This window comes from Engraulis encrasicolus, chromosome 1 (genome assembly GCF_034702125.1).
Source record: "Engraulis encrasicolus isolate BLACKSEA-1 chromosome 1, IST_EnEncr_1.0, whole genome shotgun sequence".
Taxonomy (NCBI): Eukaryota; Metazoa; Chordata; class Actinopteri; order Clupeiformes; family Engraulidae; genus Engraulis; species Engraulis encrasicolus.
In genome coordinates this window covers 24,724,228-24,751,727 of record NC_085857.1, presented here as the reverse complement: position 1 = coordinate 24,751,727, position 27,500 = coordinate 24,724,228, and the positions used below count along the sequence as shown (strand labels likewise).

At 44.2% G+C, this 27,500-nt stretch overlaps 1 protein-coding gene across 1 annotated transcript in view; it reads left to right on the top strand.

Annotated features, from left to right (window-relative positions):
- Nucleotides 1-27,500, top strand: part of LOC134449301 (general transcription factor 3C polypeptide 1-like) — a 50,008-nt gene that overhangs the window by 2,354 nt on the left and 20,154 nt on the right. Inside the window, exons 5-26 of the mRNA XM_063199175.1 lie at nucleotides 2,764-2,919; nucleotides 3,296-3,411; nucleotides 4,487-4,642; nucleotides 4,931-5,266; nucleotides 8,303-8,438; nucleotides 9,314-9,519; nucleotides 9,940-10,058; nucleotides 10,582-10,735; nucleotides 12,449-12,552; nucleotides 12,725-12,867; nucleotides 13,633-13,782; nucleotides 15,157-15,296; nucleotides 16,142-16,250; nucleotides 16,973-17,118; nucleotides 17,341-17,438; nucleotides 17,967-18,063; nucleotides 18,563-18,740; nucleotides 20,768-20,861; nucleotides 23,171-23,306; nucleotides 24,890-24,974; nucleotides 25,552-25,643; nucleotides 26,460-26,616. Coding sequence (XP_063055245.1) covers nucleotides 2,764-2,919; nucleotides 3,296-3,411; nucleotides 4,487-4,642; nucleotides 4,931-5,266; nucleotides 8,303-8,438; nucleotides 9,314-9,519; nucleotides 9,940-10,058; nucleotides 10,582-10,735; nucleotides 12,449-12,552; nucleotides 12,725-12,867; nucleotides 13,633-13,782; nucleotides 15,157-15,296; nucleotides 16,142-16,250; nucleotides 16,973-17,118; nucleotides 17,341-17,438; nucleotides 17,967-18,063; nucleotides 18,563-18,740; nucleotides 20,768-20,861; nucleotides 23,171-23,306; nucleotides 24,890-24,974; nucleotides 25,552-25,643; nucleotides 26,460-26,616 — 3,108 coding nt within the window. The remainder of the gene's footprint in view (nucleotides 1-2,763; nucleotides 2,920-3,295; nucleotides 3,412-4,486; nucleotides 4,643-4,930; nucleotides 5,267-8,302; nucleotides 8,439-9,313; nucleotides 9,520-9,939; nucleotides 10,059-10,581; nucleotides 10,736-12,448; nucleotides 12,553-12,724; nucleotides 12,868-13,632; nucleotides 13,783-15,156; nucleotides 15,297-16,141; nucleotides 16,251-16,972; nucleotides 17,119-17,340; nucleotides 17,439-17,966; nucleotides 18,064-18,562; nucleotides 18,741-20,767; nucleotides 20,862-23,170; nucleotides 23,307-24,889; nucleotides 24,975-25,551; nucleotides 25,644-26,459; nucleotides 26,617-27,500) is intronic.

Here is a 27,500-nt window from a genome sequence, read left to right as displayed (position 1 = left end):
AGCATCTAGCTACATAGAAATTTGCAAACTAAGACTGCGCAGAACCAGCTACCTTCTGGTCTTCAGCTGCTCCTTGTTCGCGCACCTGTCTGTCTCTGATTCTGAATCTCCCGTTCACCGAGTGACACGGACATTTTAAACACACCCTTCTCTTGGGCAAATTCACTGATTACATTCAATTATCCAATAGCTACACAGCTTCACAATTGCTGCCTACACTGCTCTTACCGTAATACTCTGCTGCCGGTTTACAAAAATCACAAACACAAAAACAAAAGACAATTGCCCTGCGCACATATTACACATTCCCAAATCCCCGTGATATATGAAAAAGTTGACCACATCATCAAAACAGTTTACACATTCAAATACACAAGTTAAACCCAGTCTCCCCCCACAAGTCATTGATGGAACGCTGCCCCCACGGTGCGCATTCCGCGATGCAGACATGACTGACGGAACAAAGTTCATCATGCGAAGTTCTCGGCCGCGAGCCCCGCATGTGTTGCAACATTCGAGATCCATGTGCGGGTGCATGTGTGCGTGTGTGTCTGTTCAGTCTATGAAGTTCATCCAACAAGCGTCAACTTTGTGTAAGTCATTAAAACCAGTGAGAAGGGTTAGACTACCTTCTCACAACGCTCTTACACTACACATTACAGTGCACTATACACGCTATTACACTACACACTACAGTGCATACCCTATTACACTATTTTACAACCTAGTACACTACACCCACACTTCACCATGACAAGGCCCCCCATTTCCCAGGAGATTCCAGCCAAGACCCCCCATACATGGGTCATACCACACCATTTTTTCTGTGCATCCCTTTCACAACCATAGTTTGTTTCTGTGTCAGTGCCCCATATATAAGATGACGACGTTAATGATGGTAATGTTAAGAGATGCAATAGATTATTTTAATATAATTCTCAGCTAATGAGGATATTATTTAGCATACTTTTGGTTTATTTTGGCATACTACTGGCATACATTCAGTTCATTCAATATATATATTTTCTCGGCCCCCCAGGGGTCCCCGGCCCCCACTTTGAAAACCACTACACTACACTATACACTGCACACTACACACTAAAGTGCGCAATACACGCTATTACACCACACTACACACTACACTACACAACAAGAAAACACACTACGAAGAAGGGCAAGAACTGCTCTTAATCTTATCTTAGACAGTGTTTCCGTCACTGTACATACACACCAAGATTCTCGTTCGCTTAATGTGTCTGGGAGCATCGTGAGTCCGAGAGGTTCGCGGATGCCTTAAAGCGATGGTTCGGAGTAGAATCACCCTAATGCCATTTGAACCGTGACACCCATCCACCTTTACACCCGAAGTGTTTTCTGCCGCAGGCTTACATCAACAGAGTTGCCGTGTTATTCGATGTTTGTTCCGGTTAGCTTGACTCAAGCGCATATGGATACTGGGCACCGTCTCCAAACTTTCCCCACAAAAATAACATGTCATGACACCAAACTTCTGCAGTAGCACAAATATGGTCTGTACTCACGAAACGAAGCATTTGGAAGTTTGGAAATAGTCCAGGAGTTTATTATTATCAACACAAGCCGAATAGCTTCTCTGCTGCTAAAGCTGCGCCAACGTTACTTCCGTCATCTAAGACAAGCATGTAAGAGTCCTCAACGAAGCTCATAATATGCACAATGAAAAGTGAATTCAGCATCAGTATTGATAACGAAAATCCTTGTCTAATTGATAGTAAGTAAGATTTGAAATATCTTTTAAGTATTGCCTTGAAAATATAAGCCTTAATCACAATTCAGTGAAAACTTTTTTAACACTCTCGTCTGGAAGTTTGTTGAAGACTTTTACGGGCTTGTCTCATATGACGGAAGTAACGTTGGCACAGCTTTAGCAGCAGAGAAGCTATTCAGCTTGTGTTGATAATACTAAACTCCTGGACTATTTCCAAACCTCCAAATGCTTCGTTTCGTGAGTACAGACCATATTTGTGCTACTGCAGAAGTTTGGTGTAATGACATGTTATTTTTGTGGGGAAAGTTTGGAGACGGTGCCCAGTATCCATATGCGCTTGAGTCAAGCTAACCGGAATAAACATCGAATAACACGGCAACTCTGTTGATGTAAGTCTGCGGCAGAAAACACTTCGGGTGTAAAGGTGGATGGGTGTCACGGTTCAAATGGCATTAGGGTGATTCTACTCCGAACCATCGCTTTAAACACGGCACAGTCAGCGTCCATGTTCTATCTGCGGGCAGCAGCCATTAATTTTCAATGGAGCCCGCTCATTGAAGGCGGACGTCCGCACAGGAAAATTAATTTTCAATGGAGCCCGCTCATTGAAGGCGGACGTCCGCACAGGAAAATAGACTCGTTGTATTTTCAAGGAGCGTAGCGGACATGTCCGGTCGAGCCGGACATGCGCCGCACTTACACCGCACTCCTGTATGCAAGGCATGATCTGTTGACATGTATTCTAACAGTTTCTGACTGATACCGGACGCGTTAAGTGGACGTCCGCGCTAGCGGTGTGTATGCACCGTCAGACCAAGTAGCATTGCCATCGTGTGGCTCGGCCCAATGCAATGTGGACCAATGGAAGTGTTATGTGTGGGCCCTATTCCCATGTTTGTAGCTGGTGATCAATTTGTGGTGTTCTGTTTTCGTGTGTGTGTGTGTGTGTGTCTGTGTCTGTGTCTGTGTCTGTGTCTGTGTCTGTGTCTGTGTGTTTGTGTGTGTGTGTTGCACAGGCTCAGACCTGGTGGTACGCTGCATTAAGTTGCTGAAGCCATATGGGAGGAAGGAAGATGATGACGATGACGATGATGACGATAACGGCAATAGCAGCTTGGTGGCAGAGGGCCGCGATGTGGAGAGAGACGTCGCCTCACAGGCTTACGACATCGGTGGGCTTGCTTGTATATCTTTTTTATTAAGCTTATTTGTTCTGTTTTATTCCACTTTTCTATTTTTGCTCTACTTTATACCAGTACAATGTAGTCAACACCTTAATTTCCCTCGGGATTAATAAATGATACTCTACTGTTCCTTTTGTTAAGCATCATATTATTAGATCCTAAAGGAGGTTATGTTTTTGCTGCTATCTGTCTCTATCTGTTAGTTTGTGGTTTTGTTAGTACCGTTAAGGTCTAAATTATTAACCCCTATTTTCTAGTTATGATTATTGTTGACTGTTGAAGTTGACACTGTTCGTTAACCAATCACTTATAGCGACCGTGTACTGATGTTGCCCTGTCCTGTGCTGTGATTGGCCTGTTGCAGTGGTGAGGTCAGGCACTAAAGGCATTGCCCAACGGGACATCAGGAAGCAGCTGAACGTGGGCAAGCTGGAGAGTCGTATGATCTGCAGGCTGTTGGAGAGGAACGAAATGATCAAGGTAAATAAAACTAGAAATGTACGTGGAGAGTGCAGACATCCGCCAAGGAAGCTGTTTGACAGAACATTTGATTACTTGACTATGTTACACCCTATTTTTTTTTCCACGTCTTTTTGCCTTGTTGTTGTGGAGTTAGAAACTGGAATGTAAAAATTTGCCGCAATGGTGAAGAATGTTTTCAAAAATTACTCGATCCGGATCATCATCTAGATCATCACCAAATTTAATGCCTTGTTCCTTTTGTCATTTTCAACAACTCAAAATCCGTTCATAACTTTTTCAGTTATCCTTCAGACAGACAGACAGACAGACAAACCAACGCGACCGAAAACCTAACCTCCTTGGCGGAGTTAAAAATAATGTATAAACTAGGGATGCAAACGATTAATCGATTAACCGACTTTAATCGATCAATGCATTAATCGATTAAGAAACATTAATCGCAATTAATCGACAATTCAACTGACAAGAGACCCATGTGAAATGGGCATGTGAAGAGTGTGTGTGAAGAGGGGTGTAAATAGTGGGAATATTTAAATCACCTTTGGATTAAAGAATTGAAATAGAATTAATTTAAATGTGGCATTTTATCTCAATTTTTAATTAATTTTTTTTTATTTAGTAGGGTTTTTTTTTAGATTTCGGGGGAAAAACGTCGCTTATCAATTAATCGTAAGTCGATCGATAAGGCTATCAACTAATGATTAATGAATTATCGATAATTTGCATCCCTGGTATAAACGTATAAAATAAAAGTAATTTTATCTGGAGAGCAGCATGACCTGCTGATTTCTGGAGAGGAATGACACGATCAAGGCAATAACATGATGATAATGTAGTAACGTAGTGACACAATGACAGCTTTAGTTAAATGTAATACAAGATGTCGAGCCACGTTATCTGCAGACAGCGGGACAACTGTTCTCTTCTCTTCCTTCTCTCTCTCTCTCTCTCGCTCTCGCTCTCGCTCTCTCTGGCTCTCTCTCGTCTTCCTTCTCTCTTTTTATGTGTAATTGTTTTTCATCGTCTCTCTCTGTCGCTCTGTCCTTCTCCCTCTCCCTCCTCCTCTCTTTAGGGCTTCATGGAGGACGAGGGCCGTCAGCGGACCACCAAGTACGTCAGCAAGCTCTTTGTGGAACAGAGTAAACTCAAGCAGCAGTTTGCCAAGGAGCACGAGCGGAGTCTCCTCCTCTACGGAGCTCACCCCTCCTCCGCAAAGACCCCCTCAAAGGTAGCATCCCACTTTTATGAGCCTTCCTATCAAATTTGATGCGAATACGTTATTGATTGCGTTTTATGTTTCTTGCTGCTTTTAATCCCTTCTCCTGTTACAAAGTTCAATGTTTTGTCCGCCATTTTGGAAATGGCCTCCATGGCCCCCTGGGTGGGACACATTTTGTAGGTCTGTACTTAGTAAGTCATCTCTCTCAACCTTCAGGAGGATTGTAAACACTCTCTCTCTGATGATTTTTCTCTTCCTCCTCTTCCTTCTGTCCTTTTATGTCTTCCTCCATCCAAGACCTCCATGATCCCACAACGCACCACTCCCATGATGACTCCAGGAGGCTCCACTGACACGACCCCAGCCGCCTCCAACACCAACACCAACACCAGCATTGTCATGACGACGCCATCTACCACCGCCTCCCCATCCAGACCAAAGGCTAAGGCCAGAGCCTCCACCTCCAGGACTCCCAAGGGTCCCCCAGCCAAGCGCAAGAGGACCAAGGAGGCGCAGGAGGAAGAGAAGGGGGAAGAGTGGGCGATGGAGCTGAAGCAGGAGCAGGAGCAGGAGGCGCTGGTCGGGCCAGTGCCCAGGGTAGCGCTCACGAGAATGCCAGGAGATGTGGTGGAGGTGGGTAATCGCAGTAGAGCTCACACTTGGCCAACGCTTTTATCCTAAGCTACTAACAGATATTTCAGGTTCAGGTTGCTCTTATTTAAAGTGAAACCGGCCCATTTTTTGGAAATAAGCCCAATTTCCATCTCTCCTTGAGTTAAATAAATATTTTTTACCTCTCTCCCGTTAATCCAGCTGCTCCCTGTGTCTAGTGGAGCAGCTTGTTGGCATGTTTCATCACAACTGCTGAATCCGGACACGAATGAACACTTAGCCAAATGCCAGATAGCACTAGAGTTAAGCATTGTGTAGGATTCCCAGCATCTTCAATATCTAAACGCCATGTCTTCTGAACTTGAAACGTGCAATGATATTCACAACAAATGAAACAAGGCGATTTCCAAGGATAATTTGAACAAGGATTATATTCTCGAGCCAGCGTAACAATCAACGAACACAGCAAATCTGTATTCCGGCTATGGCTGAGCAATGATATGAAACAACGGAACTGTAGTTTCTGTTTACTTCCGGAAGGGAAGTGTACAGTTCTGTTGTTTCATATCATTGAATGATTTGATATGATTCAGATGGAGGAGAGGTTGGAGCAGGAGGTGCTGATCGGGCCAATGCCCAGAGTGGTGCTCAGGAGACTGCCAGGAGATGTGGTGAAGGTGGGTAATTGTTAGCCAGGCCGTGCCCTCCTAGTGACAAAACACCTTCAGCGTTGCTGCTAGTCAGGTCAAGAGTAATGCAAGTGCTTTCTGAGCTCCCGCGAAATGAGGAACTCCTCCCACTTTGTCGGGAAGCAAACAACCATAAGAAAACCAAGGGAGGTGGTTCAACCATGCCGTTTGGGAAATGTTAATTGTTATGCTCTTGGTCAGACTAAGTCTCGAAGAGATTTGAAAGTGGATGACAATCAGGCTAGGTAATTGTTAGCTTGATTATCATCGACTTTCAAATCTCGTACCAAGATCTTGGTCTGACCAAGGACAAAGAATAAAGTTTCTGAAAAAACGGCGTTAGATCTCACACTTGGCTGACGCTCTTATCCTAAGCAACGAACAGAAATGTCAGGTTCAGGTTGCTCTTATTTAAAGTGAAACCGGCCCATTTTTGGAAATAAGCCCAATTTCCATCTCTCCTCGAGTTAAATAAATGATTTTTTACCTCTCTCCTGTTAATCCACCTGCTCCCTGTGTCTGGCGGAGCAGCATGTTTTAGCATGTTTCATCAAAACTGCTGAATACGGACACAAACACTTAGCAAAATGCCAGATAGCACCAGAGTTGAACATTGTGTAGGATTCCCGGCATCTTCACTACTTAAGCGCCATATCTTCTGAACTTGAAATGTGCAATGATTCTTGGCATCTTCAATATTTAAACGCCATGTCTTCTGAACTTGAAACGTGCAATGACATTAACAACAAATGAAACAAGGCGATTTCTAAGGATACTTTGAACAAGGATTATATTCTCGAGCCGGCGTAACAATCAACGAACACAGCAAATCTGTAGTCCGGCTATGGCCGAGCAATGATATGAAACAACGGAACTGTAGTTTCTGTTTACATCCGGAAAGGGAAGTGTACAGTTCTGTTGTTTCATATCATTGGATGATTTGATATGATTCAGATGGAGGAGAGGTTGGAGCAGGAGGTGCTGATCGGGCCAATGCCCAGAGTGGTGCTCAGGAGACTGCCAGGAGATGTGGTGAAGGTGGGTAATTGTTAGCCAGGCCGTGCCCTCCTAGTGACGGAACACCTTCAGCATTGCTGCTAGTCAGGTCAAGAGTAATGCAAGTACTTTCTGAGCTCCCGAGAAGTGAGGAACTCCTCCCACTTTGTCGGGAAGCTAACAACCATAAGCAAACCAAGGGAGGTGGTTCAACCATGCCGTTTGGGAAATGTTAATTGTTATGCTCTTGGTCAGACCAAGTTTCAAAGAGATTTGAAAGTCGATGAAATTCAGGCTAGGTAATTGTTAGCTTGATTATCATCGACTTTCAAAACTCGTACCAAGATGTTGGTCTGACCAAGGACAAAGAATGACGTTCCCGAAACGGCATTACATCTCACACTTGGCTGACGCTCTTATCCTAAGCAACGAACAGATATTTCAGGTTTAGGTTGCTCTTATTTAAAGTGAAACCGTCCCATTTTTGGAAATAAGCCCAATTTATATCTCTCCTGGAGTTAAATAAATGATTTTTACCTCTCTCCCGTTAATCCAGCTGCTCCCTGTGTCTGGCGGAGCAGCGTGTTAGCATGTTTCATCACAGTTTATGAATCCGGACACGAACACTTAGCCAAATGCCAGATAGCACCAGAGTTACACATTGAATAGGATTCCTGGTATCTTCACTACTTAAGTGCCATTTCTTCTGAACTTGAAATGTGCAATAATTCCCGACATCTTCACTATTTAAACGCCATGTCTTCTGAATTTGAAATGTGCAATGACATTCACAACAAATGAAACAAGGCAATTTCCAAGGATAATTTGAACAAGGATTATATTCTCGACGGCGTAACAATCAACGAACACAGCAAATCTGTAGTCCGGCTATGGCTGAGCAATGATATGAAACAACGGAACTGTAGTTTCTGTTTACTTCCGGAAAGGAAGTATACAGTTCTGTTGTTTCATATCATTGGATTATTTGATATGATTCAGATGGAGGAGAGGTTGGAGCAGGAGGTGCTGATCGGGCCAATGCCCAGAGTGGTGCTCAGGAGACTGCCAGGAGATGTGGTGAAGGTGGGTAATTGTTAGCCAGGCCGTGCCCTCCTAGTGATGGAACACCTTCAGCATTGCTGCTAGTCAGGTCAAGAGCAATGAAAGCACTTTCTGAGCTTCCGAAAAATGAGTAACTCCTCCGACTTTGTCGGGAAGCTAACAACCATAAGCAAACCAAGAGAGGCGTTTCAACCATGAAATTAGAAATGGGACTCGGCCTTAATCAATTTCTTAAAGAGAGAGGTGTTGCTCCTTTAAATATGAGCTTTTAAAATTGACTGAATGTTCGCATTTAATGAATTTGTTGCAGGGGGAGACTGTGCATACGCCAGAAAGAAAGAGGAATGCTGGGAAGAGTAGTGGGGCACAGCTGACCACTCCCTCACGTCTGAAACAGACCAAACTCAGCTTTGCTGCTGCCGCTGCACACTCCACACCGCAGAGTGGTAAGTCTCTGCCTCTCTGTCTCGACGTTAGCTACTTTGTTGTTTGCAATGCACTTTCCCATTGGCAACTACGCAAGTTGTTAACTGGCTAACAAAGTATGCTTTTGAGAAATGCACCACAGCTTTGTTTGCTACTGCTGCACACTCCACACCACACCACACCACAGCGCTCTCTCTCTCTCTCTCTCTCTCTCTCTCTCTCTCTCTCTCTCTCTCTCTCTCTCTCTCTCTCTCTCGCTCACGCATAGACATGCTTGCAGACTGTCTGTCTGTCTTTCTTGAAGACTCTTCTCTCTTCTGTCTCTCATTACACTGCTATTCATCTGTACAAGGAAACACTTTCTGTTTTTATCTCTGTTTTTTGTTTAGTCACACAAGTCTCTTTTTTCACACACATTCACACATACATACACTGCAACACCCGCTTGCATCACATTAAGCCTCGTTCACACACGTCGCTGCTAGTTACTCGCTCAGCGAATGAAGTCAATAGAATGTCAGTGTGAGACGAGCAGGAGTAGGCGAGTACTGTACAAGTAATTTTTTTTAACTTCGATCGATGCGAGTAACCAATTGGAATGCAGAGTTCAGTACTTCTTGCCTGTGTATTGGCAGTTAAAGCCGTGGGAACGTTTAGCAAATGTTCAATGAGAGAGTGGCGAATAGGCGAGCGAGCGAGAAGCTAGTAACTAAGCAATGATGTGTGTGAACGTAGCTTTAGTCACTTGAGACATGTTGTCCATCACTATTTCTTTACTTTGACTGAATAAAGCCTGATCTATTTAAGCATGACTTTATTGATATGTTACCTTGTATAGTAGCCATAAGATATAAATGCTTAAAAACATTTTTTTACGGTTTTCTGGTTTCTCTAGCAAAGACAATGCCTTCCATGCATCTGATGGGGGACGAAACTCTGGCGTTAATGGAACAAGAAGCGTCAGCCATGGGCATGGACCAATCAGAGCTCTGCATGGACACTTCCACTGCAGATAACCCCGCCCCTGATCCCGCCCCTGACCTCGGCCCCAGCCAATTACCTGATCCGGAGCTGGTGGAGGAAGTGGTCGACCCTAAAATGGTTCGTATCTTTCTTCACATTTTGGACACATTTGCACAATAATTGATTTAAAGTTGAAAGAACTACAGTTATCCTTGTTATGTGTGTTTTTTGAAAGACACACATAACGAAATGATTTTGATTAATTTGTCAATCAAGTAATTAGTATTATCCTCATCGTTATCATTGTTGTTATTGTTATTACTAATTATTATTGTTTATTGTTTTTATTATTATTATCAATAACAACAGCAGTATTATTATTATTATTCAATTCAATTTCCAATTCTTTATTTACATCAGTCTCAAAATACATGGTCCATATCAAGGGAGACAACAGTAAAAAAAAATATTATTACCAATATTGATAATAGTAATGATGATAATGATAATAATAATTGTTATGAAAGTGTTAACCATGTGTTTGGTGTTTTGGGACAGAAGCTTCCAGGAAGGCTTAGCACGACGGACCAGACGAAGGTGACCTATCGACTGCTGAAGCGCAAGAACATCATCATCGAGGCGGTCAACAGCCTGCGAATAATCGAGAACGTCTTCTCGTGAGAATCACAACTGTTTGCTTTTACTGTGGCCTTTGTTTATGTAGGGGTGTGTGATATGACTGGTGAAGAATAAGAACAAGTTGAAGGTTGCTGACAATCTGCCAAAGTGGATGGGAAAAGCTTTTTATTTGACAGGGACAGTGCACAACATACATTTGAGGGAGATTATAGCCATAAGGCCAATTTTCATCTGTAGTCCCTGGACAGGAATTGGTGATTTAAAAAGATTAAATTTATTAATAATACAAAAATGTGATTCTCAAATGTGATGTCATTTTGGCTTTGCGGATTTGTTTGATTACTTAAATGTTTGTTTCGCTTGTTTGCTAGTTTTCAGAAGATGGTGATTGATGAGCATAAGCAGGGAAGAATGTATTGTATTTTTGTATGACTTGGATCATTTGTAGTGGGTAAAACGCTGCAGATTCAGGACTTTCATTTGATTATTTATTTTCCTGTGAGTTTGTTTGTTTTTCATTTATTCATCTTTTATATCAATTTATTTCTACTTGATTGTTAGTCTTCAGAAGATGCTGATTGACGAGGAGCGTAAGGATGGTGTGACCTCCCGAGTGTGCAAGAAGAGCATCCTGCGGCTGGTCAGGAGTCTGTCTAGAGAGGGCCTACTGAGGCTCTATAGGACCACCGTAATACAAGATGGAATTAGCAAGAAGGTACACGCACGCACGCACGCACGCACACACACACACACACACACACACACACACACACACAGAGGACCTACACTGTCTAGAGAGGGCCTACTGAGGCTCTATAGGACCACCGTAATACAAGATGGAATTAGCAAGAAGGTACACACACACACACACACACACACACACACACACACACACACACACACACACACACACACACACACACACACACACACACACAGAGGACCTACACTGTCTAGAGAGGGCCTACTGAGGCTCTATAGGACCACCGTAATACAAGATGGAATTAGCAAGAAGGTACACACACACACACACACACACACACACACACACACACACACACACACACACACACACTACGCCTGGTCAGGACTACTATTAAACAAGACGGGAAAAAAGGTACACATACACACACACACGAGGGTCAAAGACGTGCAAAATGAAATTGTCCTTCAGTGTAACGGATACCTTCTGCTGACGGTAACGGTAAAAAAAAACATGATTTCTGAATTGTTTCAAGTGAATGGATGACAGCCGAGGCTTTCATGAATTCACTGGAGGAAAAAAAGAGAGTCATGTTTTTTACAGTTACAGTCAGCAGAAGGTGTCCGTTACACTGAAGGACAATTTCATTTTGCATGTCTTTGGCCCATGAACATGCACTCTCCATCTGGCCAGGAGTGTCTCAGAGTGTCATTTCTAGAAGCCAAACCCAAACAGAAGACACACACTCAAAAGTAAGAAGAGATAAATAATTTTACATACGTATATAGGTATACGTATATCTGCAGTCCACATTGTAACATGGGTTCACAAAAAAATGTTCTTCAGGTAACTCGGCTAACATATTAGAAAAAAGTGGTGGTTTGGGGGCGCTGTGATGCAGCATGTTAAGCCCCCAACATTAGGGCTTGCATGCCCATGGGGACCCCGGTTTGAGTCCGGCTAGGGTCATTCCCTGTTCCAATCTTCGTACTTTCTGCCCTTCCCGCACTGTGTTTGGGTACGCAGGGCGGTTCCATTTCTAATCGCGGCGGTGAAGTGTACTGTAAACTACCCGGATAACGCCCTCAAACCGGCCATTTTTTGAAGTGTGCAGTTATGTACACTTTTCGCACTCAACGGCCGCCATGTTTGTTACGTAGTTTCCTCTCTGGTTGAGTGTCAGATTGGTCAAACTGCCGAATCTCTGTGATGACAGCATAGCTTTGATTCAAAAGACAATAGCCATGTGTATAAGAGAAAGGGGTAACTTTTAAAAATTGTCAACATAAGGAACAGTGTCTTCCGTGATGAATTGTATATTGGCGGTTGCTAAACTCTGATGACACGCGACAACCGTCATTTCCGTGAAGTGTATCAGACAGAACGTGAATTGGACCTGCACTTCACCCTCAAATTTAGCCGTTAAGTTGAGGGTGGAAAGTGCACTGTATCACAGTACACAGTGCAGAGTGTGGAGAATGGAACACGCTCACTGTCCCAGCCCTACCCCATATCTCTCTCCAACTCATTTCCTGTCTCCTCTCACACTATTTGTCATAATAAAGGCCCCACAAGCCCCCAAAACATACTTTAAAAAAAAAAAAAAAGAGAGAAAAAAGTGGCGGCTTATAGGCTCGAAATTACCGCTCATATTCAAGCACAAGCATACAATATCCTTCCCATTTCCCTGTGGTAAAGTTTGTCCCTTCTACCTCTCCGTACCAGGTGGAGTTTGTGGTGCACCCCTCCATCGCCCCCGACGACCCACTGATCAAGAGTGCCATAGAACAGGTCCGATTCCGCATATCAGGGTCCTACACCGCCAGCAAGTAAGAAACACACACACACACACACACACACACACACACACACACACACACACACACACACACACACACACAAACAATGGTCAATAAGTCTTCTAGTGATCTGAAAAGAAAGGAGTGTCCCTAACGGTGTAAGATTTAAAGCATTTTTTTGGTGTGTGTGTGTGTGTTGTAGGATGCGGGCGTATGACGAGCGTAAATTGAGAGAGGCTGGAGAGCTGCCGTTGCCCACGAGGCACCCCAACAAACCCCCCGCACCCCCCAAACTGGACCAGAAGATGGGCATCGAGCCACTACGCAAGATCACCCTCAACTTTGGTAACACGTCACGCACGCACGCACACACTTTGGCACGTTTCTCTTGTTATTATTGCTCATTTGGTCCTGCTTCCAGATCAAAGGCTTGCATGTGGGTAGGGCTGCACAATTAATCGAAAATAATCGAAAATCGTGATCCTTTCATAATATCGAAATCGTGATCTCAATCGTGATTTAATCGTGGCAATAGAGACCTACCTTCGAGAGCCTCCTTGAAGCCAGGACATACTGACAGGCTGGTGTTTCTAGACAGAAATCTGTTCACCTAAGTTTCATGCTGTTGCCTTTTACATGATTATTACAATTCATTTTATTTTGCTTATCCCGTATATAATTCATTCTTGGTTATATTTCATTTTGTTAATTGTTATATATATATATTTTTTTAAATCAGCAAAAATCAATAATTGTGATGATGTTTTTTTTTCCATAATCGTGCAGCCTTACGTTTGGGTTCTTAAACCAGTCTTTGTTAGTAACCATGTGTTGCTCTGGTGTGTGTGGTTGTGTGCGCGCGTGCACGTGTGTGTTTGCCTGTGTGTGTGTGCCTGTGTGTGTGTGCCTGTGTGTGTGTGCCTGTGTGTGTGTGCCTGTGTGTGTGTGCCTGTGTGTGTGTGTCTGTGTGTGTGTGTCTGTGTGTGTGTGTCTGTGTGTGTCTGTCTGTGTGTGTCTGTCTGTCTGTCTATCTTAGTGTCTGTGTCTGTGAGAGTGTTTTGGTTCATACTCATCAAGTGTGTGTTTTCCTCTCTCTGCCCCCCTCATTAGTGCCGGGCTACGGTCGTGCGCTGGGCTTCCAGGCCAAGATGCCTCGTCTGCGTCTGGTCCACACCTTCATCTGGTACGTGTTGTACGGACACCCCCTCAAGCAGGCCCAGTTTAGCCCGGGTGACCCCAACGCCCCCGTCAACCCAGCAGGTATGTATACTATTACATTACATTACATAGTGTGGTACATACAGTACACACTGAGATATTTGTGTTCGCTTAATGTGTCCGGGAGCATTTCGAGTCCGAGAGGTTTGTGGGCTGCCTTGCACACTGCAAAGTCAGCGCCCACGTTATATCAGCGTGCAGCAGCCATTAATTTTCAATGGAGCCCGCTCATTGAACATGGACGTCCGCACAGGAAAATAGACTGGAGTTCTCCGAGGTCCTCTGACAAGGACCAGCATGTCATTCCCCGCTCACCTTTGGTGTCACCTTTGGTGATGGAGCCGTCTGTGCTGCCGCACCCCACCCTTTGGAACAGTCTACCTCTCCACATCCGCCAAGGCCCCAAAAAGCACCTCACATTTCATCTCTTTACTGAGACCTATTGTCCTTCCTTGACAGCACCCCCCCCCCCCCCCCCCCCACCACCAACCACTCCCCCAGCCCCAAATTCCCTATCCCCATCTAGGTCTTTTGTAAAGCGACCTTGGCTTCCATAAAATGCACTATAAGAAACTAAGTAGTTATTATTATTATGTTATTATTATTACCTGGGGGCAGCCGTGGCCTAATGCTTAGGGTGTTGATATTTAGATGAGAGGGTTGCGGGTTTGAATCCCACCCTTACCCATCCTCCCTACACCTCCATCCATGGCTGAGGTGCCCTTGAGCAAGGCACCTGACCCCCCACATTGCACCAGTGACTGTAACCAGAGACGGTTTAGGTTGGAGGAGACATGACAGCTGGTGTAAGCGTCCATAGAAATTAACGGTGAAGAGTCGTAACGCAAATATGGCGTCTTCCCGCCTTTCTGGTAACAAGAGCCAATGTGCCTGCTGAGCTGCGTTGCCAGTGATCCAATCATCTGGCTGCATCGGCGCATGCGAAATGTTGCGCATGCTCAGTTGTGAAAAGCCGTTGCTCTCGTGCCATTATGAAACTACTGCGCCTGCACTCTGTCAAAAAAACCTTGAGAAAAGTGGCTTAAAAAGCTTTATTTTGACTCGTATGACACAACCAAGTAGTCTAGATTGATCAGTTTTTCACGGTGGTTTCAACCATATGGTTTTCACAACCGCTGGGTTCCCTCCCGTCCTATACTCAGTTTCCCCATTCATTGTTCCCATTGACTCTCAGATCTGGTCTCACTAATCGCGAAATAGCACTCCGAAGGCGTCAACAAGATGGCGGCGACTGTCCCGTCTCCTCCTACCTAAACCGTCTCTGCTCTAACCCTGTAAATATCTGTAAGGGGCTTTGGATAAAAAGCGTCAGCTAAGTGTAATGTAATATAGTTATTATTATTATTATATTCTATAATGTAATAATAATAATGATTATTATGTAATTATTATCAGGGTATGGGCCGTCGCTGTTTGACCAGGAAGTGGAGTTGCTGGAAGCTGGCGTGCCCCCTGGCTCCTCCTCCTCTGCTGCCCTGTTGAAGCAGAGGCGGGGACAGGAAGTGACATCACCCTCATCACAGGGGCGGGCACAGGTAAATGGAATGGAACCTGAATATTGGTCCTGATCTCCTACATAACAATTTATTTGTCATAACTTAAATTATAGGATAACTTATATTATCATATTACTTGAAAAATCAAAAGGCTGATAGCTGAGTTAGTCCATGTATGATTTATCGTTAGTCTTGGATAGTTGTATACAGTCTTAAGCCTCATTCACACACGTTGCTGCTAGTTACCCGCTCAGCGAATTAAGTCAATAGAATGGCTATGTGTTCCAGCGAGACGAGTAGGCAACTAGGCGAGTAGTGTACAAGCGATGCGATGTGGGCGGATCCCGAGTAGAAAATATTTATTTTATTTTAGCGAGTAACCAATTGGAATACAGATTTCGGTACTTCTCGCCTGTGCGTTGGCAGTTAAAGCCGCAGGAACGTTTACCAGACGTTCCATGAGAGAGTGGCATGTAGGCGAGCGAGTGAGAAGCTGGTAACTAGCAGCGAGATGTGTGAAGGTAGCTTTACATTTAATAATAACCCAAATGCTGTATCAGGGAAGTGGAGCGGACTTGACATCACCACAGCGACAGGAAGGAGAGGGGCATAGTGACGGCAGAGATTCTTTAAGTATATAGAAATATGCCAATGTAATAGGTTGCTATGGGCACCTAGCATGACCAGGTTCCGGTCTGCCTAAAGGGGCGTGTCATAATACACCTAGCATTGAATAGAACAGTCCTTAGGTCTGCCTAGGTCTGCCTAGGTCTGCCTAAAGGGGGATTTCCCCCCCTCCCCCTTGCAATAATAGAACCCGTAAACAATGGGCCAATGGAACCTCTCTCTCTCCTCTCTCTGGTGACGGTGGGCGTTCCAAACAGGAAGTGACCTCGTCATCCTCGTTCAGCATGCTGCGACATGAGGGGGAGGTGGTGCTGAGCGACACAGACGTGGGAAACAACAATAGCTTCGCGGAGGAAGACATGCATGGTAAGCATCACCAGCATGAACATTTTCAAGATTATATTTCAATTTAAAGTTAAATCTATTTTTTGAGAATAAAATTAGATTAATGGGAAGGGGGCAATCATAAAAAGGGGGCAAATTCATAGAAACATTTAATTGGGTCATTCCATGCAAATTGAGAAAAGCTCCATGCACTTGCAACTCAAAACATTATGAAAATATTACTGGGTATTCCTTAGACATCCAGACGAAAGGATTGGAATCTCCTTTTCAGGTGACATAGTATTTTTGCTCAATATTGGCTCTTGGTGTTTTGTTCTTACTGGGATTAGTTGAAGCACTCTTCCTCTCTGCCCTACCGTGGCCCTAACGGTAAGGTACTGTGTTACTAGTACGCCGGCGATCCGGGTTCGATTCCAACCCGCATCATTTGCCAATCCTTCCCTGTCTCTCTCTCCCCATTCATTTCCTGACTCTCTCTCTCACTGTCCTATCACAAATAAAGGCATGAAAGTATATCTTGGGGTGGAAAAAAACACTCTCCCTCTCTCCCCTCTAGTCAATGTGGATGAAGCCAGCTGGTGTGTGGATTTGTCCCCCCGGTGGCAGTGCATAAGGACCTTGGCCAGAAGAATGGCTGATCTCGTCTGATCAGTTTGTTAACATTCACATTATTAATTTCTCTTTGTTTTTCTATGTCTCTGTTTCTGCCTCTCTCTCTCTCTCCATCCCTCTCCCTCCTCTAGTCTATGTGGATGAGGTGAGCTGGCGGCGGTTTGTCCCTCCGGTGGCGGTGCATAAGGACTTTGGCCCCGGCTGGGCCCTGACCAGTGACATCCTCATCAGAATGCCCCTGTCCATACTGGTGCAGATCGTACACATCAGCTACACGGTACACACACACACACACACACACACACACACACACACACACACACACACACACACACACACACACACACACACACACACACACACACACACACACACGTTCATACAAATACACATGCTTATTTACATAGTACACCCACCTGTATGCGCTAAAATATACACACACGCACACATGCACATACGCATGCCAACATGGAGCACTTAAATGTGTGTGTGTGTGCAGGTGGAGGGTCTGGAGGATTATCTGAATGACCCAGTGAAGAAACATTACCTCGTCCGCTTCCTACCCTCCGACATGAAGAGATTGCTGCTCTACAAACGGTACGCTAACATACGTACTATAGCTGTGTGTGTCTGTGTCTGTATGTGTGTCTGTCTGTCTGTCTCTCGCTCGCTCTCTCTCACTCTCGCTCTCTCGCATGCTCTGTCTTTCTCTCTCTTGCTCTCTTTCTCTCGCTCTCATTTTCTGTTTTCCTACCATTTCCCAGCCAAAGAGTGGGCAAACGCTATATTAACAGTACAACTCTTTACCTGTACTTTGTGTCTTTGTCTGTATGTACTGTATGGTTGTGTGGCTTGTACTGTTTATCTAAGTGTCTGTGTCTCTGTATCTACCTACCTGTCTGCATGTCATCTTTCTTTCTGTCTCTGTGTGTGTGTGTGTGTCTGTGCGTGTCTGTGTGTGTGTGTGTGTGTCTGTGTGTGTGTGTGTGTGTGTGTGTGTGTGTGTGTGTGTGTGTGTGTGTGTGTGTGTTTGTGTTTGTGTTTGTGTCCTAGCCACTGTACATACTCAATTATGCGTGCGTGTGTGTGTGCGTGTGCGTGTGCGTGCGTGCGTCTCCTGTACAGGAAGTACGTGTTCAGCTTCTTCGAGACCTTGGATCGGCTGTGCGGTATGGGCCTGATGCAGTTCGAGCAGTTTGAGAAATTCCGGGAGAAAGATCAGGTTCATGCCAGTAACTTTTCACTACAATGTTTCTGTTAGCCTGGTCGAAGGCACTATGCCAATCGCTCCTTCTTCGGAAATCGCTTTTTTTTTTGCCGATATTTACTCTCGCTTGCAACCAAATGCTGCCTTTTGTAGCCAAATGGGCACCATTCATTGAAAAAAATATTCATGATGTGTTAATTATAGATAATTTTAAAATGTTGTATGCAAGTACTGTATATGCATACGAAAGGAAAAAGGGTATAAATACTTCTAATTATTTATTCTATTTACAATTAATTAAATATGTTGAATACGATTTTTTGCTCTGCATTGAGGTTTTTTTTTGTTGCAACACCACCATCAATCATGAATGTCCTAAGTATTTAATGCAAGTGTTGTGTTTATTTAATGCTTAAAGTGAGTCGGGTTTTTTTCTGTGTTGTTTTTCGGTAGGTGTTTGTGCACAAGTCGTATTTCATGCAAGTGTTGTTTTTTCCGTGTTGTTTTTCGGTAGGTGTTTGTTTACATGAAGAGCAACGCCACCATCACGGATACGACGACGTGCGAGCCGCACTACAACCTGGCGAGGAGCTCGCGGCCCTTCGAGAAGCGCCAGTACCACTTCAGCTCCATGCAGGAGGTGGACAGCTACTGGTTCGATCTGCTTTGCGTCTGCCTCAACACACCGCTAGGTAAACGCACGCACGTACGCACACACACACACACACACACACACACACACACACACGCACGCACACACACACACACACACACACACACACACACACACACACACACACACACACACACACACACACACACACTCTACAATCTTGTCCTTTCAAGAGGCACTGGTACCACTTCAGCAAAATGCAGGTGATCAGGGGCGCCGCTAAAGATGTTGGGCCCCATGAAAAATTTAAATTTTGGGCCCCCAAAATGACAAATTATGTTATCAGCATCCTTCCATGGGCCCTCTTAGTGCTGTGGGGCCCTTAGAATCTGTATCACCTTTGCCACCCTCGCGGCACCCATGCAGGTGGTTGACAGCTACTGGTTTGACCTGCTCTGTGTCACCATACTTCTAGGTACGTACGCACGCACGCACGCTACAATCTGGTCAGGATCTCTCGTCCCTTTGAGAAGCGCCAGTAGCATTTCAGACACAAGCATGGAATCAGTCAATCAATCAATTAAAACTTATTTTGAAAGCACAGTATCCCACTACAAAGTTGACTTGAAGGGCTTTGCGATCACACACACACACACACACACACACACACACACACACACACACACACACACACACACACACACACACACACACACACACACACACACACACACACACACACCCTCAAATTCACACTCTGGCTTTGCAGGCTGTCATGTAAAGCGTAATGTAATGTTATTTAATGTGCGATCACATTGTAAGCCGCAACTCCCACCGGCATTTCATTAATACTGCTGTGTTCACCATTGGTATTGAATGCGTTACCAGTGGGTTTTGTTGAAAAAAGCGTTCTGGTTGCTTTGTTTCAAGCCGTCTTTGTAGGCTAGTAAAGTGGCTTGTGGACAAACGACAGGGTTTTCTGGTCTTTCTCATGAATATCCGTGACGCGGAAATAAGGCGTCTCTGATTGGCTCCCTCCTCCTACTCTGTGTGTATCTGAGAGTAGCAACTAGCTGATAGTTAGGCTAAGCTAGGTTTCGTGCCACCAGCTGTCGCTTGTGTAAAAGTATATAACTTTTCCCTCCACTTTATTCCTAACCAACGATGGCCAGGAGTGGGCATTTGAAACAGAAGCAGTGTTAACTTAAGACACAGGAAAGGCAAATGGCATGATACAGATGAGGAGATGCAAATGAATGAATATTATATGACAATTTAATTATCAACTGCAAGGTAACATTACATTTAACTCAAGGCTACTGTAGGTTGCATAAGATATAGTGAAATCAAATACAGTTTACCCAAGATAGATAGACAGAGAGAGAGAAAGAAAGAGGGAGAGAGGGAGAGAAAGACAGAGTTTTGGAGCCCTTCAGAGGTAGGAAGTGACTCCCAGATGAATCTCTGAAGTGAGATTATATACGGCAACCCCCCACCCCAAAAGTGTCCCTTTGTCTTGGGGCCAGTGGCACCACGGGGGATGCCACATCTTCAGTGGGGGGAGAGCTAGCACAAACAGGCCCAAACTCTACTTGAGATAACATCAACAGTGTAATCTGAGTCATTCAATAATCTCCATATTTACACTTGTTTTCAAAACAAGCGGGGGAAACAATGACTCAACATGTTTTTAGAAATATGGGCAGACATAAACCCCAGTGGGCAACAAAGTTACTCAGTGTAACGTAACACAAATAGGCTCTTAATGATTTGCACCTGGTTCTGCATTGTTCATGTAAATTGGGAAACACGGTTTGAGGAGGTGACGCACCACTAGGAAGCCTTGCATGTGTATGTAACTAGCGGTGACAGTCCGTTTAGGAAAACGAGCGAGTAAAAACATTTTTTGTTGGAAGTTGATCTTTAAAGAAACTGCAGACACACACACACACACACACACACACACACACACACACACACACACACACACACACACACACACACACACACACACACACACACACACACACACACACACACACACACACACACACACACGCATCCCTACCTTAATTAACATTGCTAACTCTTGTGTTTGTGATGCAGGTCTGATCCGGCCCCAGAATGTGGAGGGAGAGGAGACTCAGGAGAGAGTGAAGCAGGACCCCCAGAAATACCCCCGAATACGCCACTTACTTCCGTGAGCACACACACACACACACACACACACACACACACACACACACACACACACACACACACACACACACACACACACACACACACACACACACACACACACACACACAGACACACACACACACACAGACACACACACAGACACACACACAGACACACACACACACACACACACACACCGGAGAGAGTGAAGCCAGTTCCCCAGAATGAGCCACTCACTACCACCAATTAAGTCTCACAAACAGAGCAGAGTGACTTTCGTGTGCTTTTACCCATTCAACATCCTGTTTGCAAATGAGACTATGGCCTTTGAATTACAGATTTTAAGGTCATTCTCAAGATTTTTAATACAATATTTGATGATCTATGATGTTCAGCTTCGTCTTTTTTTTTGTCTTTTATGACCGTCGTTCGTGGCTTTTATTTTGAAAGCATCAGCGCGCTTGTTGCTGCTTCCAATGACTGCCTGCTGACAGAGAAGAAGAATGTCTTGAAAAGTAGGCAAAACAAAACAGAGGCCTATATAATTTAGACTGATAGGTTTGCAAATAGCCTACATTTCCATTGTGGAATATTATATTAGACCTACATAGGTTATCTACACAGTACATATGCAAATTATTATTAATTATTTTATTTTATTAATTTATAAAATATTTTTATTTTATTTATTATTTATTATTATTTTATTTTTTTGGGTTTTGCGCGCTATGCGATTAATCACGATTAATCACAGAAAGTCATTGAGTTAATGCAATTAAAGATTTTCATGTTTGCCCACCCCCCCTAATATTCCATTGGATTTAAGTGTTCCAGGTCACGAGCATTTGTACAAAATACAGTTTGGTGTTGGAAAATATGAATGCATGGAATGTACGATATGGTCAGAAAACATTTTTGCCTAAGTGATTCTACGATTCGACTGCGCTTTTGGCAAAAGCAAAATGTCAATTATCAGTATTTTTTTTCAACTAAATGACCTAGATGTTTACATAGTGTATATATTTAAGTTTCCAAACAAACAAATTGCCAAACTTGATAAATACTCTAATGAAAGGGAACATTTGCTTGATTATTTTGTCAACAGTGTTATGGACAAATACTATGTCATTTCAAACATATATAAAAATACTACAGAGTTGAAACAACATACGTTTGAAAGTGCTTATGTCCCTTAACAATAATGTTGTCATTAATCTGTGCAACTGATATAGAAAATGTGATTGTTGAGCTTCATAAGTAGGATTTTATGATTCACTGTGATACAGACTGACACATTTTTCATTATAAATCCCTGTAACGTCTGATTTGAATTTAGTCACCCTCCTTACACAAGACTTCCTTCTCCAGAGATAATCCCTAGTGTCTGTTCATAGGATTTTTCCAACACATAAGGGATCAATAGCACAAAAACACTTTCAAAACAGTCAACCGTGTTACTCAACTGTGTTACGGTCAACAGTGCAGGGGAACAAGTCGGCACTTTTTTAGGAGAAAAAACAGAGCAGACAAACCCATCTCCCTAGAACACAAATTGTTCTGTTTGTTTGTCTGTCAATATGGAGATAAATTGGCAAAAACATACTCCTCCTCAACTGTCATAGCTGATGCGTAACACCATTGACGGTAACACGGCTTGACATTTCAGCCATTTTTATGGTGTTGTGCTAACTGAGGACCTCAGAAGTTCCACCACAACACCTTAATCAATTCATGTATTTGTATGCTTTATCTGTGTTTTTCTACATGTGATTTCTAATTCAGATTCTTATGAATATGTTGATAACACAGTTGACAGGCAATTTTCCCGCTAGGAGAACATGAAAAAGAATGGATTAAATTATGGAAGGATGGCGCTGAAAACTTACCAAAAAGTCTTCCCATATCCTGCCAAAGAGGTTATGACATCACGTGATGTTATTCGTATGTCATCCAAAACATCATTGGATGCAGTTAATAGTTAGTGGAATTGGCATATAAAATCCATGGACTTAAAAAGCGCAGTCGAATCGTAGAATCACTCCTAATTACAATCTCATACAGGGTGTGCAGTAGTAATTCTGCACACTCTGTATGAGATTGTGATGTGTATTTGAAGAGTTAAGTTGCAAAAATGGTGCATCCACCACCATTTGTGAATTCTTGCCATTCAAATATTTTGATAACATACTGTTTGTGAACTATACAAACTGCATTTTGCAATGCAATGCATAGGAATGACCAATACAAAAATGTAAATTTCCCAACATTCTCCAAAATGGATATACACCGCTTTGCAACGAAACATAATTTCCTGTTTCCCCCGTGTAGGCGTGGCAAGGAGGTCATTGACGATGGCGAAACCCCCGGCGACGGCATGGGGGCGGGTGGCCTGGACTCAGAGTACTATGCCCACCTCAAGAGGAACTGGGTCTGGAACTGCCACCTCGACAAGAACAAGAACAAGGTCTGGAATATAATATAATATAATATAATATAATATAATATAATATAATATAATATAATATAATATAATATAATATAATATAATATAATATAACCTGTGGGTCAGCCGTGGCCTAGTGGTTAGAGAGTTGGTCTGTCAATCTAGGGGTTGCCGGTTCAAATCCCCCCTGACCTCTCCCTAAATCTCCATCCATGGCTGAAGTGCCCTTGAGCAAGGCACCTAACCCCACATTTCTCCAGGGACTGTAAATTTTCTTCTTGGAGCAGGCGTCACTCTTAATGATTAAATCTCTGAGGGTGCTGGCCCAAATTTCAAATTCAATGTTTCAAGAAGGAGGCCGCACCTTGCATATGCAAGGTGCGGCCTCCTTCTTGAACCAGGGACTGTTACCAATATCCCTGAAAAATAATAGTTGTAAGTCGCTTTGAATAAATGAAAGCGTCAGCTAAGTGTAATGTAATGTAACCTAAAAACCTATTTAACAAAAAAAATGTTGAAAAGGGCAGGGTAAATAAAGTGTATGGTGTCTGATGAAGAGCGTCTAGCTCGAAAGCGCTCACTTGAGAAACATTTTTAAAAGCAACAGGGGAGCAGTGTGCGGACATTCATCTTTATTTTCACAGTATTCTGACCTTTTGTCATGGGATGTGCGCACCACTAACCCACTGTCATGTCTTATTGCAAAGTTATTTTCTACACACCGTGCTCAGGGAATCGTATATGAGAGAAATACTTCAGGCTGGTTCTTTTCCGGTATCCATGTGATGTCAGGAGAACGCCCCTTTAGGAGACCTTTGGAGTCTTGAGGTTGAGAATGAGTCCCCTTAGCGATGTAGATGGCGGTAGCGCACTTCTTGTGCAAACACCACAAAAAGAGAAGAAGAAGGAGGGGACAACGCCCCCTTAGGAGACCGAATTTTGAGCACACTCCTTTGCATTGAATGGGTGGAGTTTGACATATCTTTCTCTCTTATACGATTTTTGCTGCGCTCTTCTGTCTTCTTGCAATAAATTCTTGCAGTAATTAAGTAAAGAGGGAATAGATCACTAAACTCGCTCCAAGAAATAAAGTTAAGAAAAGTAAGCAGTGTGCGGTGTCTCTTGACTTTTGGTTTATTGATTCACCTCCTCCTGCCTCACACCTGCACCTGCATTGAGGGGCTGTGCACAAGGACTCTCTTGTACTTTGATCAGGGAATAGATCACATTCAGTTTTTTCTTCTTTCTTTTTCTGTGAATAAAAAAAAAAGAAAGAAAAAGAAATAAGAAAAAACTAGCCTGGTGACCTGCCTATAATGGCTCTCTTCATTTGTATTCATGGTCTGGCGATGGTTTTCTGGTGAGGGTTTAGTCGTCGTCCAGGCGACCGGCCAATAAGCGAACGATTGGGTGAGAGCTGTCCAATTGTTTCAAACCAGAACTGAGTGCAATCCTCCCGCCCCTACAATCGCATCAGGTCCAAGAACCACCAGACCATGAATACGAATGAAGAGAAGAATTATGGACGGGTCATACCAGGTTAATGTATTATATTTCTAAAAATATGAAAATCATCATATTGTCTATATTATATTGTTTTACAGACCACGTTGAACCTTAAGAACCACCCAAGCATGAGGCTGCACAACCTGCTCACTAAACACCTGTTCTCCAAGAACGCCTTTGGAGGTAGGTGTGTGTTTGTGTGCGTGCGTGTGTGTTTGTGTGTGCGTGCGTGCGTGCGTGTGTGTGTGTGTGTGTGTGTGTGTGTGTGTGTTTCTAACGAGGATGAAAGAGTTGTGTCCTGGAATGGTTTTTGTGTGTGTGTTTGTGTGTGAGCACACATGTGCATTTGTGTGTGTTTATTTGATTAGAGATGTTTGAACTTCATTCTAACTCCCAATCCTTTGATCCCCTCTCCTCCCATCTTCTCTCTCTCCTCGTCTTGTCATCCCCCCTGCTCTCCCTCCTCTTCTTTTCATCTCCTCTATTCTTCCTGTCTTCTTCCTGACTCGTCCATCCAATATTTTCTCCCTCTCCCACCTCTCCTCTCTCTCCGTCTCTCTCCCTCTCATCCCCCTTTGCCTCTCCTCTCCTCTCCTCTTCACACCCTCCTCTTCCCCTCTCCTCTTCACACACTCCTCATCCCCTCTCCTCCTCCTCTTATCATCCCCTCTCCTCCTCCTCTTATCATCCCCTCTCCTTTCTCTCTTCTCCTCCTCCCTCTCCCCACACCCTCCTCATCCCTCTTTCCTCCTCTCAGTAGGTGACAAGGGTGGTGCTGTGGCGTGTCTGCTTGTTCCCCAAGCTCTACAGCCAAAGCAGACAGAGAAACAACAAGAGGGGGCAGAGAAGCAGGTGCTGGTTGTGTTTAGTGTGTGTGTGTGCGCGCGTGCGCTTGCGCAACTATGTGTGTGTGCAGGTGCGTGTGCATGTGTGTATGTGTGTGTGTGTGTGTGAAGGTGTGTGTACATATGTGTGTGTGCAACATGTTTGCCTACAAATGTGTAGAGAAAGGTGTAAAATATTATTTTTTTACCAAACATGTTAATTTACAGAAAGACAAACAAAGAAAAGAACTCTGTTGTAAAAGGCTAAATAATAGATGGCACACTGCTTTGCCTGTAGCATGTTACGTAGTGCACAGCGTTTGTTGTTTTTTTATTTAGCAGTGCAGAGCCAGTAGGACCTGTCTGCCCATGTTGTGTTTTGTACTGTAATGTGAATATGACTTTAATGGTGTAGCTTACCATACCATCTTCTCATAGTAGACTGATGTAACATGTAGGGCTCTCCTCTAGGCTCAGGTCTTGGAGGAGATGGAGGTGGGTTTGGAACCGAGTTCTCGAAAGGAGGAGCACAGAGGAGGGAAACACCCCCCTCATGCTAGTCTTCTGTTTTCTCCTTTCTTCTCTCCTCTCCTCTCCTCTCCTCTCCTCTCTTATCCTCTCCTCTCTCATCCTCTCTTATCCTCTCCTCTCCTCTTCTCTTCCCCTCTCTTCTCTTCTCTTCTCTTCTCTTCTCTTCTCTTCTCTTCTCTTCTCTTCTCTTCTCTTCTCTTCTCTCCTCTCCTCATCCTCTCTTATCCTCTCCTCTCTTATCCTCTCCTCTCTTATCCTCTTCTCTTCTCTCCTCTCCTCTCCTCTCCTCTCCTCTCCTCTCCTCTCCTCTCAGGTCTTGGAGAAGGTGGAGATGCGTTTGGAGCCCAGATCTCGGAAGGAGGAGCACCGAGGAGGGAAGAACCGCAAACGCCTCAAGAAGCCCAAGGAGCCCAAAGAACCCAAGGAGAACAGCGTCGTCGTCGACAAACGCAGGGGCCCACGCCAAAAACGTGAGAATGAGGAGGAGGAGGAGCAAGAGGCATGGAGTGGAGGAGAAGAAAGAGAGGAGGAGAAGAGAGGGAGAGAGAAGGATGAGCGTCAGGGAGGTGGAGAAAAGGAAAGGCGAAAGCTCAGTAAACAACAGCGTGGAGAGGAAGAAAGGGAGAGAAAGGAGGACGAGAAGAGAGGGCATGAGGAGAAGTGCAAGGTGGGATGTCGGAGAGCACAAAACAGGCAGGATGGAAAGAATAAGGAGGAGGAGGAGAAGAAGAAGAGGAAGAGGGTAATGGGGAGGAGTCGCAGGCTGAGAAGACTGGGGCAGGAGCAAACAAGTGAAGAAGCGGATGATGAGGAGGTGGAGGAAGAATGGAGAAAGCGAGGGACAGATGAGGTGGAGCAGACGAGTGAGGAGGAAGATGATGAGGGAGAGGAAGAATGGAGGCCCAGCGTGCGAGGGAAGAGAAAGAGAGGGAGAGAAGAGCTAACGAGTGAGGAGGAGGATGAGGAAGAAGAGAGGAGCATAATAAAGAGAGGAAGACAGGAGCAGGAACAAAGGAATGAGGAGGAGAGAAGGGTGAAGGAAGAGAGGGAGAGAGTGGAGCAGGAGCGAAGGAAAAAGGAGCAGAAGGAGGAGAGGAATAGGAGCAGCCTGAGGAGGAGCAGAGAAAAGAAGAAAGGACGTGAGGCAGAAGAATGGGTTCTCACCATGGAGCTAGAACCAAAGAATCTTCTGTTAGAGAAAGATCATTCAAACCCCACCCACCCAATGCAAAGGAGCAGAGATATTCTAGACAGAGATGCGTCATTTCGGTTCTTTTCCGGGATCCACTTTATGTCGGGTGAACGCCCCTTTAGGAGAACTTCAATTAGGAGACCTTCGGAGTCTTGAGATTGA